This window comes from Megalopta genalis, chromosome 6 (genome assembly GCF_051020955.1).
Source record: "Megalopta genalis isolate 19385.01 chromosome 6, iyMegGena1_principal, whole genome shotgun sequence".
Lineage (NCBI taxonomy): Eukaryota > Metazoa > Arthropoda > Insecta > Hymenoptera > Halictidae > Megalopta > Megalopta genalis.
This window is the reverse complement of record NC_135018.1, coordinates 12,362,209-12,378,790: the sequence shown is the minus strand read 5'-3', so window position 1 is coordinate 12,378,790 and position 16,582 is coordinate 12,362,209. Positions and strand designations below refer to the sequence as shown.

General features: G+C 38.2%; 1 protein-coding gene across 9 annotated transcripts in view; it reads right to left on the bottom strand.

Annotated features, from left to right (window-relative positions):
- The window catches only part of LOC117225760 (glutamate receptor ionotropic, kainate 2), a 221,495-nt gene that overhangs the window by 90,814 nt on the left and 114,099 nt on the right, over nt 1-16,582 (bottom strand). For all 9 annotated transcript variants that reach the window (XM_033479510.2, XM_033479517.2, XM_033479526.2 and 6 more), the window contains exons 5-7: nt 7,623-7,798; nt 5,570-5,623; nt 5,327-5,491 (exon numbers count right to left, since the gene is read on the bottom strand). In XM_033479510.2, the coding sequence (XP_033335401.1) occupies nt 5,327-5,491; nt 5,570-5,623; nt 7,623-7,798 (395 nt within the window). The remainder of the gene's footprint in view (nt 1-5,326; nt 5,492-5,569; nt 5,624-7,622; nt 7,799-16,582) is intronic.

Below are 16,582 nucleotides of genomic sequence, written 5' to 3'. Positions count from 1 at the left end.
GTACAGAAAATATTTCTGACACATATTACTTGAAAAATTTATGTATCGACCTGAAGAAATCACTATGTTCTCACGTTTCACCTTTTCTCTTAGAACATTTCTAAACGCTCGAATCTCCTAAAAACATGGTGACTCCAGCGTTTAAAAATGTTTTAAGAAAAGGTGAACGTGAGAATTTATTTATCATAAATAAATTCTAGATGTAAAGAAATTTCGATGGAACATTATAGATGCAATTAATTCTCGAGAGGCTTGAACATGTTTCCAATAGATATTCATTAAATGTGTGTCTTCCTAAGAGTGTTAATTTTGAAGAATCAAATACTTGATGAAAAGTACCAAACACAATTTTTACAAACAAAATCCAAACGGTTTAAATAATTCTTAAAATGATCGACTGCGGCTGTAGCTCGAAATGGCCAATTACATTTCGCATAATTGATACTATTCAGAAGAATGCCTCACTTTCTGTGAAAAACATCTCTTTCGCATTCGCTCGAAGGACCGAAAATATAACAATAAAATTTCTATTAAGACGGTAATAGTGCCCGACGGCACATTCCGCGAGTCTAGCAATTTTCTACTAGGATGAAATGTCTCGAGGGACTCGGAGAGTTCTCATAGGAAAAGAACGCTTTCGAACAAACGTCGGGGAACTTGAATATGCTACATAAGGCAGCGCGTTTATTTGATTTCGGGGCTGGAAAAGGCGTCGCTCCTGATGTTATTTCTAGCGACGATTTCTCGGCTGTATCGAGTCCCCCGCGGTTATTATCATTTTTCACGGCGCGGCATCGCAGTGGGTTCACGGGCCTGTTTGCATGTATAATAACGCGAAAGGAACGTGCCGGAAAAAGTCGGTGTTTTGACCGGTCCGAGAGCGCCGGAACAGGGATATACATTCCTACGCGAATCTGGTTATCTTGACGAACCGCGTTGTCTGGAATAATAAGGTATCTGTGAGTCAACACTGACACACGTTTGCATTTTCAGCAAGGGGACTTGGCGTTATTAGATACAGACGTTCCCCCGTCCACAGAACACCGTAGGTAATCAGAAATTATACCGAAATTTTAGCAACGTGCTTGTTTCGTCACACCGAGAATGCTGGCGAACCTCCTTCTGGAGGTTTCAAATTCAAAGCGGCAATATATTATTATTAAGCAATACACATACGTTGATGATCCTTTTTTGGTAAGCTAATTTTTTGTTTGTCCACTAGCCATTCCTAGTTTGTGTTTATTATGCAGTATACCTATTTGAAAGCGTAATGCTATAATAATAATAATCACGAGCTATCGTTTCTATAGCGATGGAATGGAAACAAATTCGTAAACTAGAAAACCGTACATACTTCAGTAAATTCTCCTTAGAGTGATCGGAGCTTGGAATTGAAAACGCAGTAATCCGAGGACAATCAGTCGCGATTATTCGAGTCTAGTGAGAGAGAGAGAGAGAGAGAGAGAGAGAGAGAGAGAGAGAGAGAGAGAGGGAGGGAGGGATAGGAAGAGAGAGTGAGAGAGAGAGAGAGAGAGAGAGAGAGAGAGAGAGGGAGGGATAGGAAGAGAGAGTGAGAGGGTGACAGAGTGGGGGTGGGAGGGAGTGAACGAAGCTCGGGGAAGTCGGCAAAACAAGGCAGCAGCCAGCATGCCGGTGTGCATTAATATGAATACATAGAAATGCTAGGATAAAAACGATGACTTAACCTTTATATTTATAATTTTTTTACTGATGAAATTTTTTTTAATATATTGTGTGGTCAGATTCTTCCAATTAAAATGAGACCAAACACGATGTGTACGACGAACGTCTCTGTCTGCGATGACTGCATTTCATCGCAGACAGAGACGTACAGCGGGAAATTCATGCGCAAACAGATGAGTTCATGGATTAGGACGACCTTCGTGTTCAATTTGATTTTCACCTCATACATGCGCGGATAGAAGTGTGTTTCACTGATTACAAGAATGTCTTCGGACGGCAGACGGCGTGAGGGCGTGAGCCAACCCAGCAACATTCTAATCTCCATGTAAATCGAGAAAAAATATTAAAGAGTTCACGCGTCGTAAGCACACGCAGCTCGGCGTATCCGTTTTTAGCCTCGGTCCTACAACATCCGCCATTTGGTTAAGAGATCCCCCTACTTTGGTCGAAAAATAATATAACCCCCTAAAAATATTTACTTCACTTGTAAGTTTAAAACTCAAGCATACTTGTTGTTTGCTTCTCAATTCATTCGAGTATCTTTTCCCAATTCATTCGAGTACATGTTACGTGCTGATAAAAGGAACATGATTACTATTTAGAAGTTTATCTTTCACACTACTTTCAATGACCCTCGAATATGTTGTCAAGGTCATATTTCTAAATAACATCGTCGAATATTTGTTATCGCTGTTCGGCTTTATATTAGAGCATTTTAAATGTTTCTATAGCAGATTTTTAGAATCTCACGCAAAATTTCAAATTATTCATAGCATGGGTTATGATATTCTTGTCTCGATGGATTTTAACAGATCCGTATAAATGAATATAGAGAAGCGACCCTCAATGCTATTACAATATACAGTAACTTCTCTCTAATTGACGCTCAGATCGTACACAAAAATAGGCAATTTGGGAAGAGGGGATCCGATTATTCGAGCCTTGCGGCTCGTTTTTATAGTTACCGATTGTCAACAATTATAAAAACGGGCCGCAAGACTCGAATAATCGGATCCCCTCTTCCCATTTTTGTGCACAATCTGAGCGTCAATTAGGGAGAATTTACTGTACCTAGTACCGACATACAAAAACTAATAGAATTCCGTATTTTTCCGTAGCAGTATCAACACAACATTATTTATAATGCGATAGCGTTTCATTAGGCAACTTTAACGATGTATGATGCAAAGTTGTACAATGTCGTACGTTGTTTTGGTAATAGTAGAAGGGTAGGAGCGGCGAAAAGTCATTCTACAACATTCATAATGTAGTAGAGGGTCCCCCAGTGAGATTCCAAGGAATGAAGTCTACGTGAATTGCAGATCGTCTGCAAGCTGAACGTTGAATCCTGCATGCTCGTTTTACGGACTCGGACGTTCCTGCTTCCTTTGATGTAGCCACCAGAAATTTGTATAACGGAGAGTTCTGATAAGTTCAACTATAACGAACCGAAAATGACTTTGAAAATGATATATATATATATATAACTTGAAAAATAATTATCTGAAATTTTATTTCTTTCTATATTAATGATACAATTTAAAGGAATTACGAATTTCTCAAATATTTTCGCGAATTTTGCTCCACCCTGCATATATATATATCATTTTCAAAGTCATTTTCGGTTCGTTATAGTTGAACTTATCAGAACTCTCCTATCATATATATATATGCAGGGTGGAGCAAAATTCGCGAAAATATTTGAGAAATTCGTAATTCCTTTAAATTGTATCATTAATATAGAAAGAAATAAAATTTCAGATAATTATTTTTCAAGTTATTCTTATTTGAAGTCGTCTCGCGACTTTTACCGTGCATAATTATCTCAAAGCTCTCTTCAAACCATGTTGTACAAGACACGACAATTTTGGATCATTTTTCAAGGTCACTACTTTTGTTTTCCGTCTCCCGAAAGCTACAAGTTGCAACTACATTTAGCAATCGCTTCCGTTTATGTATATTAAAAATAGGTTTTCAGAGAACGTCTAAGCTTCTCATCTAGTTAAGTAATTCGTCTCGTCGTACAGCCGAGGACACGCGAGCAGTTAAGCCAGGCGTTGCTAGTTTCGCTCGTGCCTCCTCATCGGCGCGCTTGAACGAACTTGTTCGGCAGCGTTCAAGCCCATTGGCCACAGTTCCGGCGCGCGCGCCCGGATGCTTTCAAATTATTTTATGGCTGTATGAAACGTTCGCCTGGTATCGACTGCGCGGACTCTAACGGTCCGTTTCCGAGCGGGCTTTTTCCTCATCGCATTGTTTTACATCCACAGCTGCGAGGTGACACGTGTTCCACCGTTTCGACGTCGGCCTCGTTACTCGCGCGCGTTTTACGATCAATAAAGTATCGCGTCGCAGGACCAAACGACTGTTTCGGCGTTTAGTAGGGAAAATAGACACGGTTTTTCAACGCTTCTGCTCGACAGATGACTGCGTCGGCATCACCTACGATTGTTGTTACTATTATTTATTGTATACGGGTAATGAATCTCATTAGTCATAACAAAGATGCAAATTCAGTTGAACGAACATAGTAAAGAAAAGAAGAAAGAGAGAAAAGATACATGAAAAGAAAAAGAAGAAAAATTGACGAGTCTACTTGGTTATTAAAAATATTGCAGACAAAGAGGGTATCCCGGACACGCCTCTGAATTTAAGCGATGTTCGGACATCTATATGATTTTGAATCATTGTAGATTTTATTGACTCAATGGAAGAATATCGATTTCGAAAGTACCCGATTAGCTCAGTTGACTGGCACAAAGATTTTCAAATCATATGAACTTCATTTTCACCCTCATTCTCCACCAGTTTTCCGAGATATCCTGTAGCTACTCGCATCGTGGACACGTCTATAGGTAATTATTTGTCAAAGGTTTCAGAAAGAACGCTTTCGCAAACCAGATTTGATTCAAATTTTTACTGATCTACGGAGAGCTGTCCCAAGTTGTAAGTGAGACCATTGACAACAATCTCTCTCTCTCTCTCTCTCTCTCTCTCTCTCTCTCTCTCTCTTTAACCGTTCGCAAAATATCCCCGAATCTAAGTAAGGGCGCACGAAGGAACTATTAATGATGAATTCTCTAACAAGCCTAAGATGAAACTCTGCTTTCTTTTTATTTATTTCGTCACTAGACGTTATCATTAATCTTTTTGATTGATTAAAAAATAAATTACTTGGTTCCAGTACATTGCAACGACAGCAGATAATTTTGCATAAAAATCCGCAGCCTATGTTTCTTACAGTTGCCAAAAGCACTTGTTTTGTTCATGTCAATAGCAAGCTAACTACCATTTTAAGGACTCAGCGGGGACAGAACATCACAGCTGGCTGATCGAAAGAAGTGACCGTTTACGTTGCACTGTTATATTACACGGCTGGGAATATACTGTCCCTAAAGTTTTGTAATCAGTGAATCGATAAATCTATTTATCTGGCCTCATATCTGTATCCTCGGATATCCTGCGTGTCCTTCTGCTCGAGCGAACCGATCGCAGGAGCAGAAGTAAACTCGTCACGTTTCACCCGGACGAGTTCCGGAGGATCCATGCAGCATTGAATCGGGCAAACATTTGAGACGGTGTTATTTGATCGCCGGAAGGTCTTGACTCACGTAAATCTTACCTGTATAACTCTCGATTTGTTGAGGATCGTATTCCCGGATGGTTGGTAGCGCTCCATGTCCCTCAGTATACCGCGCACACCGACGTCCTCCGCGTCGACCAGACGGAAGGCAGTGATATTGACGAAATTGTACTTGAAGTCCTCGAGGTCGAAGGTCTCGATATCCTGGAAAAGGCGCAGACGAGCTCTCATTTTCGAGTTGCTGCGACTTCGGCCGTTTCTCGTCCGGTCGATGGTACTTACGAAAGTCGTGAAGAGATAATGGTACTTGTAGTCGTTCATTTGCAGCTGCAGGATCTGAAAGTAAGTACGCGCAACGATTTATTACCGACCGATATTATTTTTTGAATACTTGTCGGCGCAATCCCGTTGCGTTGACATGAACTAAATAAAGCGGGTGATCCGACTTTCACAGGGATTTATCGATGCGGTGTGAGAAAATGGTCAAGTTACCTTTTCACAGTGTTTACTTTGATCTGAGACAGTTTGAACCGATGTTTTTTAACCTTTTAACTGTGTGGATAATTTCTTCTCGAGCCTTTTTACACGGGTTATCAATGACATTGTGTAGTTTCTTTTGGCATAACTTTTCACAAAACCTGTTTTGAAACAGTGAGAACGGTGCACTTGTTGTTTAATGCTGTTTCTGTATGACCAATATTCTCGGCATCCACTAAAACAGAATTCCTCTGCGTGAAAAAGTTCTTAGAATTGTGTTTTGAGATATTTATAACAATGATACCACATTTTATGTACTGTTTCGAAACAAACAATGTGTAACCGTTTTTAATATAATTGATTTGACGGTTAGAAGCTTTAAGAAGGTCCATTTTCGTTTTTTTTTTCAATTATTTTGAATAACAAATTTTCATAAGTATGATTGTAAAACTGTAACCTTACCTTCTGAAAAACGATTTTAAATTCGAATAGTATACTCTGCGAAAAAAAGTGGTCTGTGAAGATCTTTTTTTAACAGAGACTCATACAAATTTAGTAAAATAATGTGTTAACCGTTCTTCACTAAATTTTAACTATTATGCTATCAAGACGATGAAAATGAGCTTTTATGTGTGTACGGTAGATACATAAGATCATCTGATAAAAATGATTGCAATTGCAAAAAATATTTTTTACTATTTATTATGGAATTAATTATAGAAAATATGCAATTTTTAAAGTAACAGGGCAATATTACATATTTTACCTTTTACAACAATATAATATCTTTACAATTGGACCAAGCGATCTAAATTTTGTTGAGGTGTTAGATGGATTAGTTTACGAGACAATGGTTAAAAAATCGTTTTCAGAAATTGATTAGGATGATAACAAAATTAAAAAATGACGTTCTTCAAACTTTTTTGTCTGAGCCTGCAAGGAAAATTTAAAAAATGCATTTTATAGATCTCGATAACTTATATACAGCGACACCCATTAATATTCGGACATCTTTAAAAACGGAATAACTTTTTTTAAGTCTGGGGACTAAATGATTAGAATTTCTTTTTAGATGATAGAGGGACTAGTTTATACATATATACTAGACATTGATTAAAATACTCTTTTTCATTTTGCCATTGCTTGGAGTGGTGAAAGATAATAAAAAGCTATTGTTTTTTAACTTTTTATCTGAATCTATAACGAAAATTGAAAAAAATGCATTTTGTAGATTTCGATAACTAATGCGCATGTTGAAAATTTCATCGCGTAGCATCATTCGCGTGGCTTTATGAAAATTTCGTACTTGCTTTTTGGTGCAATATATAACGTTACATTTGCTCCTAAATAAATATTATATTTATGAATGTAATCATCTATATGGTTTCTTATATTAATTCTAAAGTGTTATTCGTGCACCACTGTTTCATTGCTATGGAATAATTAGCAGATTTCACCAAAACATCAGGTGGCTTTATGGAAATTTCGGGCACTGTACAAATAAATAATTCGATGATGTAATATTGAAATCGGGCACGAATGTTCCCAATGATCCAATAATTACTCCCAAAGTTATAGTAACAAATGACGCGTGAGATTAGACGCTCATACGAGAGTTCGCGAATCGTTCGAGCAGTTACTGTAAGCGGTCGAGGAATGAAATAAAATTTCCAGGGTATTGTATTATTCAGACGTTAGCGGAGAACAGCGATATCCCACAATCTGCACCTCCCGCGGGAGTAAATATTGTAAGTAATATTACCCGTGGGGAATGGGTAACATCTTGGATATATTTACATTGTAGACGCGCCTGAGGTTATCGAAACCCGTGGAAATCGATAGAGGAATATGCAGTTACCATTCGTAGAAAATGATGCATGTGCTCCGGTCTAGTATCCACGATGAGATTCCGTATTTCCTTGCTTTTCATCTCGGAGAGAACCTGCCGGTAGGAATCCGGGTCGGCCTGCCTGAGGTTAACCTCGATCTCCCGAGACTTCGGCGACCTGACGAGCTCTCGTAGCTTCACCAAACCTGAAACGGGTCGTCGTGGCACGATTAAGCCGTCGTCGCGTCGATTAAAGAGGAGCTAATCATTCAGCTGGCTGCGCCAGCTAAATCGCTGTCGAAACGCGAGCGCTTTTATTTCTATTCTCGTCGCGAAACGTCGTGACGTATCGCGAACTGGATAAACTGGTCGGGCGCTGCATTGTTTCAAATGTTGTAAACTCATCGGTTTGGAAAATTTGGAAAAATTAACACCTGACCGGCTTGCAGACAAATTAAAGTCTCTCTGAATTCCCCTGCACCGAGGAACGCTGATTCATTAATTCAATTACAGAACCGTGTCGACACGCTGCTCCATGCGTTTCCAACTCGTTTGCAAAGCTTTCTCGTTCGGTTATTACAGAAATCAATGTATTTGTGTTCGTATTTCTGTGAGCACAGGAAATGATTGGATCCAGGATGATTGGATACGATAAAGCGACGAGCCTGCTATTAGTAATGATGCGCTAGTACGAACGTTTGAAAGAAAGTAATCGCTCGAACAAAAAATATGTGATTGAGATTATCGCGTTCGATATTATCATTCGTTATGTTCTTCGCTGAGAATTTTCGTTCTTCGTTCATTCAACTCTGTGTATTTGTTTCATAAAATGCGATTGACAATATATACAAAATTAATCTGACATTATCCAAAATGCGAGATCTTGATTGCTACACAACGTAAAAAAGTATTTCTCTTCGATTCCTGTAAAAGAAGCTACAAATTTGACCGCAGACAGTTGAAACGGACAATGAAGTGTTGTCGGATAGCAGTGTTCGACGCTATATTTCGTTATCAACTTGAATACGTAACATCTGCACAGGACATACGGTGACTGTGCTGACCATGCTCCAATATTCAATTGTTTTTTTTCTAGGAAAGCTTGCACGACACGTACTGGTGTTCAGAAGTACATAGATGTCTAAAGTTAAGGAAAACGATATTACGGATTGAAAGAAACCATAAGATGTTTCAAAAACCTTTGTTCAAAGTAAGATTGAAGCATAAACGTTTCACGAGAAAACACAAAATTTCTTCTACCTCGCATCTACCGTGAAAAGTCTTGCGAAGATCAAAATAACCGGAAGCTGTCGAATCTGTCGACGTTGTTCAAGTTTGTACAAACAATCCGAACAACAGTCGCGGGGGAAACGAAATAGTTTCTTCGTGGATCTTCTTGGCTACTATTAGGCCGGCCGTTTAATGGGACGGAAACCCGTGAATTGCGTCGCCCGATGAAATCAATACTTCCCACCGCCTAAGTAATCAAGGTATCATCTCGACTTGCGGGTCTTCCGAGGTTCGGGTTCGTTCCCTTTCAAGTTTCCACAGGAACTTCGTTGTCTGGATTTCTCGAATGTTTCCCCGGTTCCTCGAGGCTTAAGTCAATCTAATCTTTTCCGACAAATCTCGGCGGCGGGAATGGTTTTCAATGGATTTACCGGCGTTTATCCGATAACATCGTTACAAATCGCGGGACGAAATCATTTTCCTGCAATGTTCCCGATCCACCGATATCGTTTGTTTCTCGAGAAATGAGAAATCAGATTACATTTCCCGCGAATTGACACGAAATCAAACGAAGCATTGAGCAATTTACATCCTTGAAAAAGTGCGAGAAAGAACGTTCATACTATATTGTATTCAAAATTCGTGCAAAGTACGTGTCAATTTGTTCTTAATTTGAATTAATTGGAAAATTCATTTGTGAAAATAGACGTGATTTGCAATAATATTCCTGCACTGAAGTTTCTCGAGAAACCGGAAATAAGTAATTACAAAGTGTCTCGATGTGTAACGTGAAGCGCACGAATAATCACGCTTGATTAATTAACGTGAATCCGGTTAATATTACACTTTCGTGTGTGCCGGGCGAATAATGAAACGCAATTTATAATTTCGTACAATAGGAAATAAATTGTCGTTGCAAACAAATGGTTTCCACGGCCTGGAAAATTCTCTGTAATTCGTAAAGCCTGTGCGCGCTCTATTTTCTCGTCACTGTAACGTAAATTGAGAGAGAAGAGGCAATGGTCGGGCCGATAAATACTTGAGTAAGAAACGTAATTTACTTATCGCTGATCGAAACGATAAAACTATTTCGAAAGTTATTAACGCCCCGTTTTCCATTTCCCGTACTTGTCAGGTTGTTGATCGTTAAAGTGAATGTATTGTCGGGAAACGGTTGCCTATTCAGAGTGTAATAATTATTTACGAAACACGTGAAATGGCCATTGTCAACCAGATAAATGCTTACGAAAGTAAAGTCATGTAATCAATGAGACAAAAACAGATTTTACTTTAACTCTTTTGCACTTTAAAAATCCTTTACTCGAATGTATCGTAATAAAAACGAATTTCAAAATCTAGCGAAAGATTAGTGTATTGCAATAAAATAAGAATGACTACTATTTAATAAAGATAATAAAAATATGTTTATCTAGATTTCTATCGATTTTCAGCGATTTTCATTATAACATACGTTCAAAGAAGTTTTACTTGATAAAATAAAATATGTCCAAATTTCTAAAGCTTATCGATACTTGTTACATATTTATGGAAAGATTGGGTATGTATTTGCCTAACGATAGATCACCGCAAGGTTCAATTTCCCCTTTCACTCTTCACGTGCTGATAAGCATTCCTGCGTTTAGAGTTACCTGTACATCAATCCACCCATGCGAGTTCGGAAACTCAATTGCCCAGGGACGGCTTCCGATCGCTATCAGTTCACTAAAGTTAAATGAACATCGCTCGCCGTTTGGAATTCAATATGCCCAGTCCAACGAACATCTGTCTTCGAAAGCGATCGAAAACTTGTCGGGTTAAAGGTGCAATGGTTCACGCAACGCGGGAAAATAGCGGTAGTATAAATCATCGTGCTTTTTCGTTCCGCGTCGAGGATCCGCGGATTCTTGAGGGGTTTGTTTTTTCGTCGAGTAACACCAGACGTTATAAATCTTAGCGCGACGTCAGGTGAAAATCCAGGTGAAAATCCTGGTGAAATAATTGTACCGAGCCACGAATTGCATCGAATCGGACAACGCCGATTTCACGCTTTGAACTACGTTAGAATTGGGTTTGAGTAAAAGTGCAATTTTCATCGAACATATAAATAACATATTCAATAAACTTAATTACTTTAGCGATTCTTACGACCTAAGCATCTATCTATATTCCTTCAACATTATTATACAGCAAATGTTTTTTTTTATCTCGATTAGTACATTTTTTGCATCTTCTATTCTTTATTTTTTGACTAACTTCCTATAAGCTCATAACATATAATAAACTGTTATTAAAATTAAATAAATTAAACTGTTATTTAAACTATTATTTTACTGGATTCTTTCTCATATTGGCATTACTGGAAATGAGCTAGCTGATTCTCTTGCTAAAGAAATGAGTAACACAAATATAAACTCCAATATACACACAAATTCTCATTACCTTCACGGATTTTCGCGAAGACTTGTTGCGGATTATGAACAGTAACACAAAAGCCTATATTATAGAATTTGGTACGAGTGAAGGGAAAAACTGCTTTCAAAATTTGTATACCGATAAATCTAAACCTTGCTTTCAAAAACAGAAAGTTACCGCGCCAACTAATTGTGATGATCAATCGCTGCAGAGCTTTGTCCTTCTCCCTATTTCGAGTAGATTTATCGAATAATCCCAGATGTTCATACAATAGTAGCGAACAAGATACTGATCATATTGTCTGGCAATGTCCTCTTTACGAATCTCAAAGATCCAAACTATATTAGCAATTTAATAGCTTCAAACTGATTCTACGAACCACCACATCTGTTTTGCTTGTTGAACCCAATATCGAAGCGTGTGCATGTATCTCATTATTATTAAAAACATGTAATATAAATGTATAAATAATCCATGAATTACTATTTAAGGTTTATGATTAAGTACACTCACTTCACTGTATTGCGAATAAATCTGAGATTTAAAAGCTTGTAATAAAGAAAAGTGATTCGTGAAATCTTTGTGCACGATTTCAATGCATCGTGACAACTAGACTGTGAATCTGTCTGCAAAATGAAAATTCTCTGCATTAATTCAAACAAGTGGGTATTTTACATATAGATTTATTACTTCTTCTATTGTATTAATTTTAGCAAGTTGCAAAAAATGTAATATTCGCTTTAAATTCCACTAAAGTTTTGACTATTGCATATTTGACATGTGTTCATTTTTTATCAGTAATGCATAAAGATTCGTAGTCCAGTGATAACTCTAATGAGTTCTGCTTAATAATTTATCGAATATGCAGGAAGCTTCAGCAACTGTCATACTATTGTACTTATTGCGAGTTTCAACTCTACGAATATGCTTTCACTCGTGTCCGTACGTTTTAAAAAATGTGCACGGCCCGTGTATTAAGCAAGACTTATCGGTAAGTTCCGTAACTCTTTTCTAACGAATCACGAAAGGATCGCAGCAGTTGGTGAAACGATAAAGAGAAGCCTGAAGCTTTGTCTTTGAATACTCCAAAACAAATTATTACACCGGCAGTTACGTACCCTAATGATAACCACTTACGATCGTGCCTCGAATGCCGATAACCGCCGGAGGGGTGGGGGAGGGGATGAAATATTGCGGCCTCGTAGCGGAAGGAAGGAAGTCGTCCCTTTTTTCCGGGCGTATCGGGGTCTCCCGCTCCCGGTATCCAAGGTAATTGAATTGCTTGCGTCTTTCGGCGTACATATTTTATCGAAACAAGTGGATCGATAATGATGATAGATTGCCGGTGACAATGTGCCGCTCAACTCTTTCATATTACATCGTATTATGTCTATGGTTATTAGATGATAGGAAGAGATTGATGGCCCCGTCATCGCATCGACCGCGCGACGTTAATGCTCAGCTCGAAGACACTGATTATGATTCTTTCGAATTTCTTTATGGACTGTTAAGGATGCAATCGGATCGACCCAGGTTCGATGACCCGTCCAAACAGTACGATAAACCAGACTCGACATTTATAGCTTAGCTCCACGGAGCAATCCGGTGCCTTTTACGATAACGATGAAAACTATGACTATTCCCTGCTTTTACATTGGAGCGACAGGGCTTAGGGTGATCTTTCATTATGAGGTGACGGGGATCGTCTACGCATTTACTGAATCCCGATGTCTCCTACATCAACACGAAGCAACGAAGAGGATTTTTCTTTCAACAATAAGCCCGTGAAATCACGGCTTTGCTTTATCCTCCAAGTTATCTATTTCCTCTTCTCGGGAAGATTTTGCTTTTTCAAACGTTATTTTCGTTATTCGTGTACCATGCGAAGTTGAAGCACGTTCCGAAGAAATTTAGGGGACATCGTTGATACGAAAATATGTAATTTTGTACTGTGTACGGTGAAAGAGCTATCCAAATTTCGTAACGTCAGTATGCAATATTTGAACGAGTGAGCTTATAATACGCAGAAGAGAGGAAATTTCTAAATTCGTAGGAATCGTGTTGGTTTTCTTTTCTCCCGGATTTCTTTAGATTTACTAAGATTAATGCACTTTCTTATGGCTCATTGAGGATTTTACCTAAAAGGAAAATTGTGTGAAATGGACTCTCTACTATTCGATCTTATACGGGTACTGGGAGATTGAGAAATCGCCTACGATCTTCATTCATAAGTGGTATTTGCAAACATCCAATATTATTTTTAGATAGCGTAATTTGTTTCTTTATTCTGACATAACCTTAAGAGAGAGAGAAAGAGAAAGAGAGAGAGAGAGAGAGAGAGAGAGAGAGAGAGAGAGAGGTGGGGGGGCTCATATTTTTAGAACGTTTTTTACAGACACTGATATCAAATATTATTTATTTATCTTGCTAAATAGTAAATTGTGAATTTACTAGTTTATCTACTGTCTTCCAAAATTCGCTATCCATGTATAACAGATGTTTTCAGTAATTAAAACCTTAATAATCTCGATGTTGCAAACTTGATTTCAACAAGAAACAAACATTACACAAACACATCACATCATGTATTTATAGATTCTATGCCTTCATTGTTTATACATGCACAACATACGCTATTCAGTTGGTTTTGACGCAATGTTTCATGGTAAATCGTTATGATCAGAATTCGTTTTGGTCAAAATGTCCGTTGCTAGGAGGTACTCCTTTGCATATCAGAACATTCGGATGCAGGGAAACTGTTTATATTACATAGTCTGAAAATCATAGAGGAATAGAATGTAGTGACATCTGACTTCGTTTGTAATGCATAAATAACATCGCATGTGATGTTTTTGGAGCAACTCCTCGCCTGGTTTCGAATTATCTCAAAATTCGTTGACATTGGTTCATGAAAATATCTCGATTTTGTTTATAATTAGTATTTATATAAACGTATACTATTCTTTAATACATTGACTGCCATATGTAACCACGTGTCAGTCAAAGCGAACAATTAATAGGACTTTCAAAATGTTTTTCAGATAAATAATCAACTGAAATCAATTAACAAATTGATAAATGTCAAATCAATATCTCAGATATATCGGAAACAAAATGGGGTACTAAAAGTTTATCTAAATTTTCGAAAATGTTCATCGATATAGATTGAATAATTATTGGACCATAAATTCATGTGGGATTACGGTGGTCCCGATGGTCCGCTTAAGTATTAAATTGCTATGATTTGATCTACATTAATTTAAAATGTATAATTAATCCAGCAATTCTAATAGAAATTATAATAAAATTCATATTTTACCTTCCACAAGAATTTACAATCTTTAGAATTAAGAATTTGAAAAGCAAATCATATAATTAAATGACTATCAAATTTGGCTTTCTGTACTTCAAGAAATTTAAAAATACTGGACTGTTATTTAAAAATGTTATTTTATATAAATATCGATAATTTTTCAAATATTTCATTTAATGTCGATAAGCTTCCGTTCAAATCTCTGGTGCACTATGCATGTACCATCTACCTGTCACGAATAACAGTAACAAAGAGCACGACGTTTCTACAAACAGCTCTTCAATTCACCTAACATCGAGGATCGTTTATCGATCATATCTTATTATTAATGTTTACAGATTTTAGTGTACGTTTGCGACGATGCTTCAGCGACAGCCAATATTTTGATCAATTTCCCTTTACAGGGGGGAAACACACGTTGCCCGTTGCGACGTTCCATCACCTTGTTTCCGTACAGTCTCCGGTACGATTCCGCTTCATCTTTTAGCTCCCACGAGCGAATCGTAAAGAAGAGACAGCGTCAGCTCTCCATCCCAGTGATTTAGCTGCCGTGCAACGCATACGTGGCAGACCGGATACATATTCCTGAGGTGGCCGCTCGCAAATCTTACCATCTCGCAGGGATGGGGGAGAACGTTACTTGCCACTTTCCCGATGATGTACGGGAAATCTTTATCGCCTGCCAATATCGCCAGCTACGGAGACGCGAGTCTGCTTCTGACGGGAAGATTCCGCACGGTTTACAAGACTTTTTTTTCGTTGTCGCGTCGTCGTTTCCGTCGAGAATAAGCTCCGCTTGCGTCTGTATATCCCGACCAAATCGAACGTTTCGCGATCAGAAGTTTGATAATTTGATCATTCTGATAATCTGATAATTTGATTATGGAAACAGAATGCCAATTGAATCACAAGCACCGGATGAGTCAAAATGACTGGTCTCAGGTACTTTACTTCATGATTCTCTGGTCAATAAACAAAACAGTGTAAGCCGAAATTATTGTGACGTAAAGTGATAAGTAGACCGCGAATCTTGATGCATTTATGGTACATACAAGTTTGCAAAATTTAAGTAAGCATGCGTATTAACAAAAATTAACTTTTTTATTGCTTCACGTCCGCCAAAAGAAATTTTCCGGTTGATGGAGAAAGATTGCTCTCTCGCCAGATTTTCGTAAAACAATTAATGCAAATGAGGATTTGCGTAAAGATCCGCAGTATAGCGACACGTACATCGGTAAAGCTTCGGCATCACCAATTAAATTACTTTGATTTGTGCTTATGAATGTTAAGCAATGATCAGTATTTCTTGAAGGAAATTTTAATTAGAGACTTAAAACAAGGAGGACATCATTTTTGGATACCGAACCAATATTTTATTCTTTACACAGATGTCTATTTCGTATCTAATCAAATATGGCAGATGAATGTATTTCAAATGTCATTTTACATTATTATATTTGAATCGTGTATTAATATCCATCATATATTTTGAGATATTTAACATGTTACTACCGTTCCGGCGTTACAACTGAAGTCGGCCTGCCTTATTGTCCAAGACGAGCGTATGTTCTGCACATCCTACGATGTTCAGGCTTTTATAATTTTTACTGTCAAATCTGAGCAAATGCCCGTCAGCCGTGTATACGGCAGCCGGCGTATACTAAAGTTTAGAATGCGGGCTAGTGCGTGTAGAGATGCGCTCCGCTACAGGCATTTTCATCGTCTGGAGTGTTTCGTAAGAAACGCCAACGAACGTCGAGGAATAAAATGGTCTGGGAGAAAAGGCCGGCCAAGAGTAAGAGGGAACGAGTTCTGGAAGTTCTACAATGGTCGGTGATGGACTGCGTCGAGGGCTCATTGATGATTCCGAAGGCGTAAGGGTACAGGATCCGGTTGCCAGAATTCGTGAAGCGGATGAGATGGACCTGAACCTTATTTTTATATGTGTCTTCTACGCTGCACTCGTGGATAGATCATTTTTCGTATTTCTGTTTCCCGTTTTAAACAATGGACATCAAGCTTTATTGATTATTCG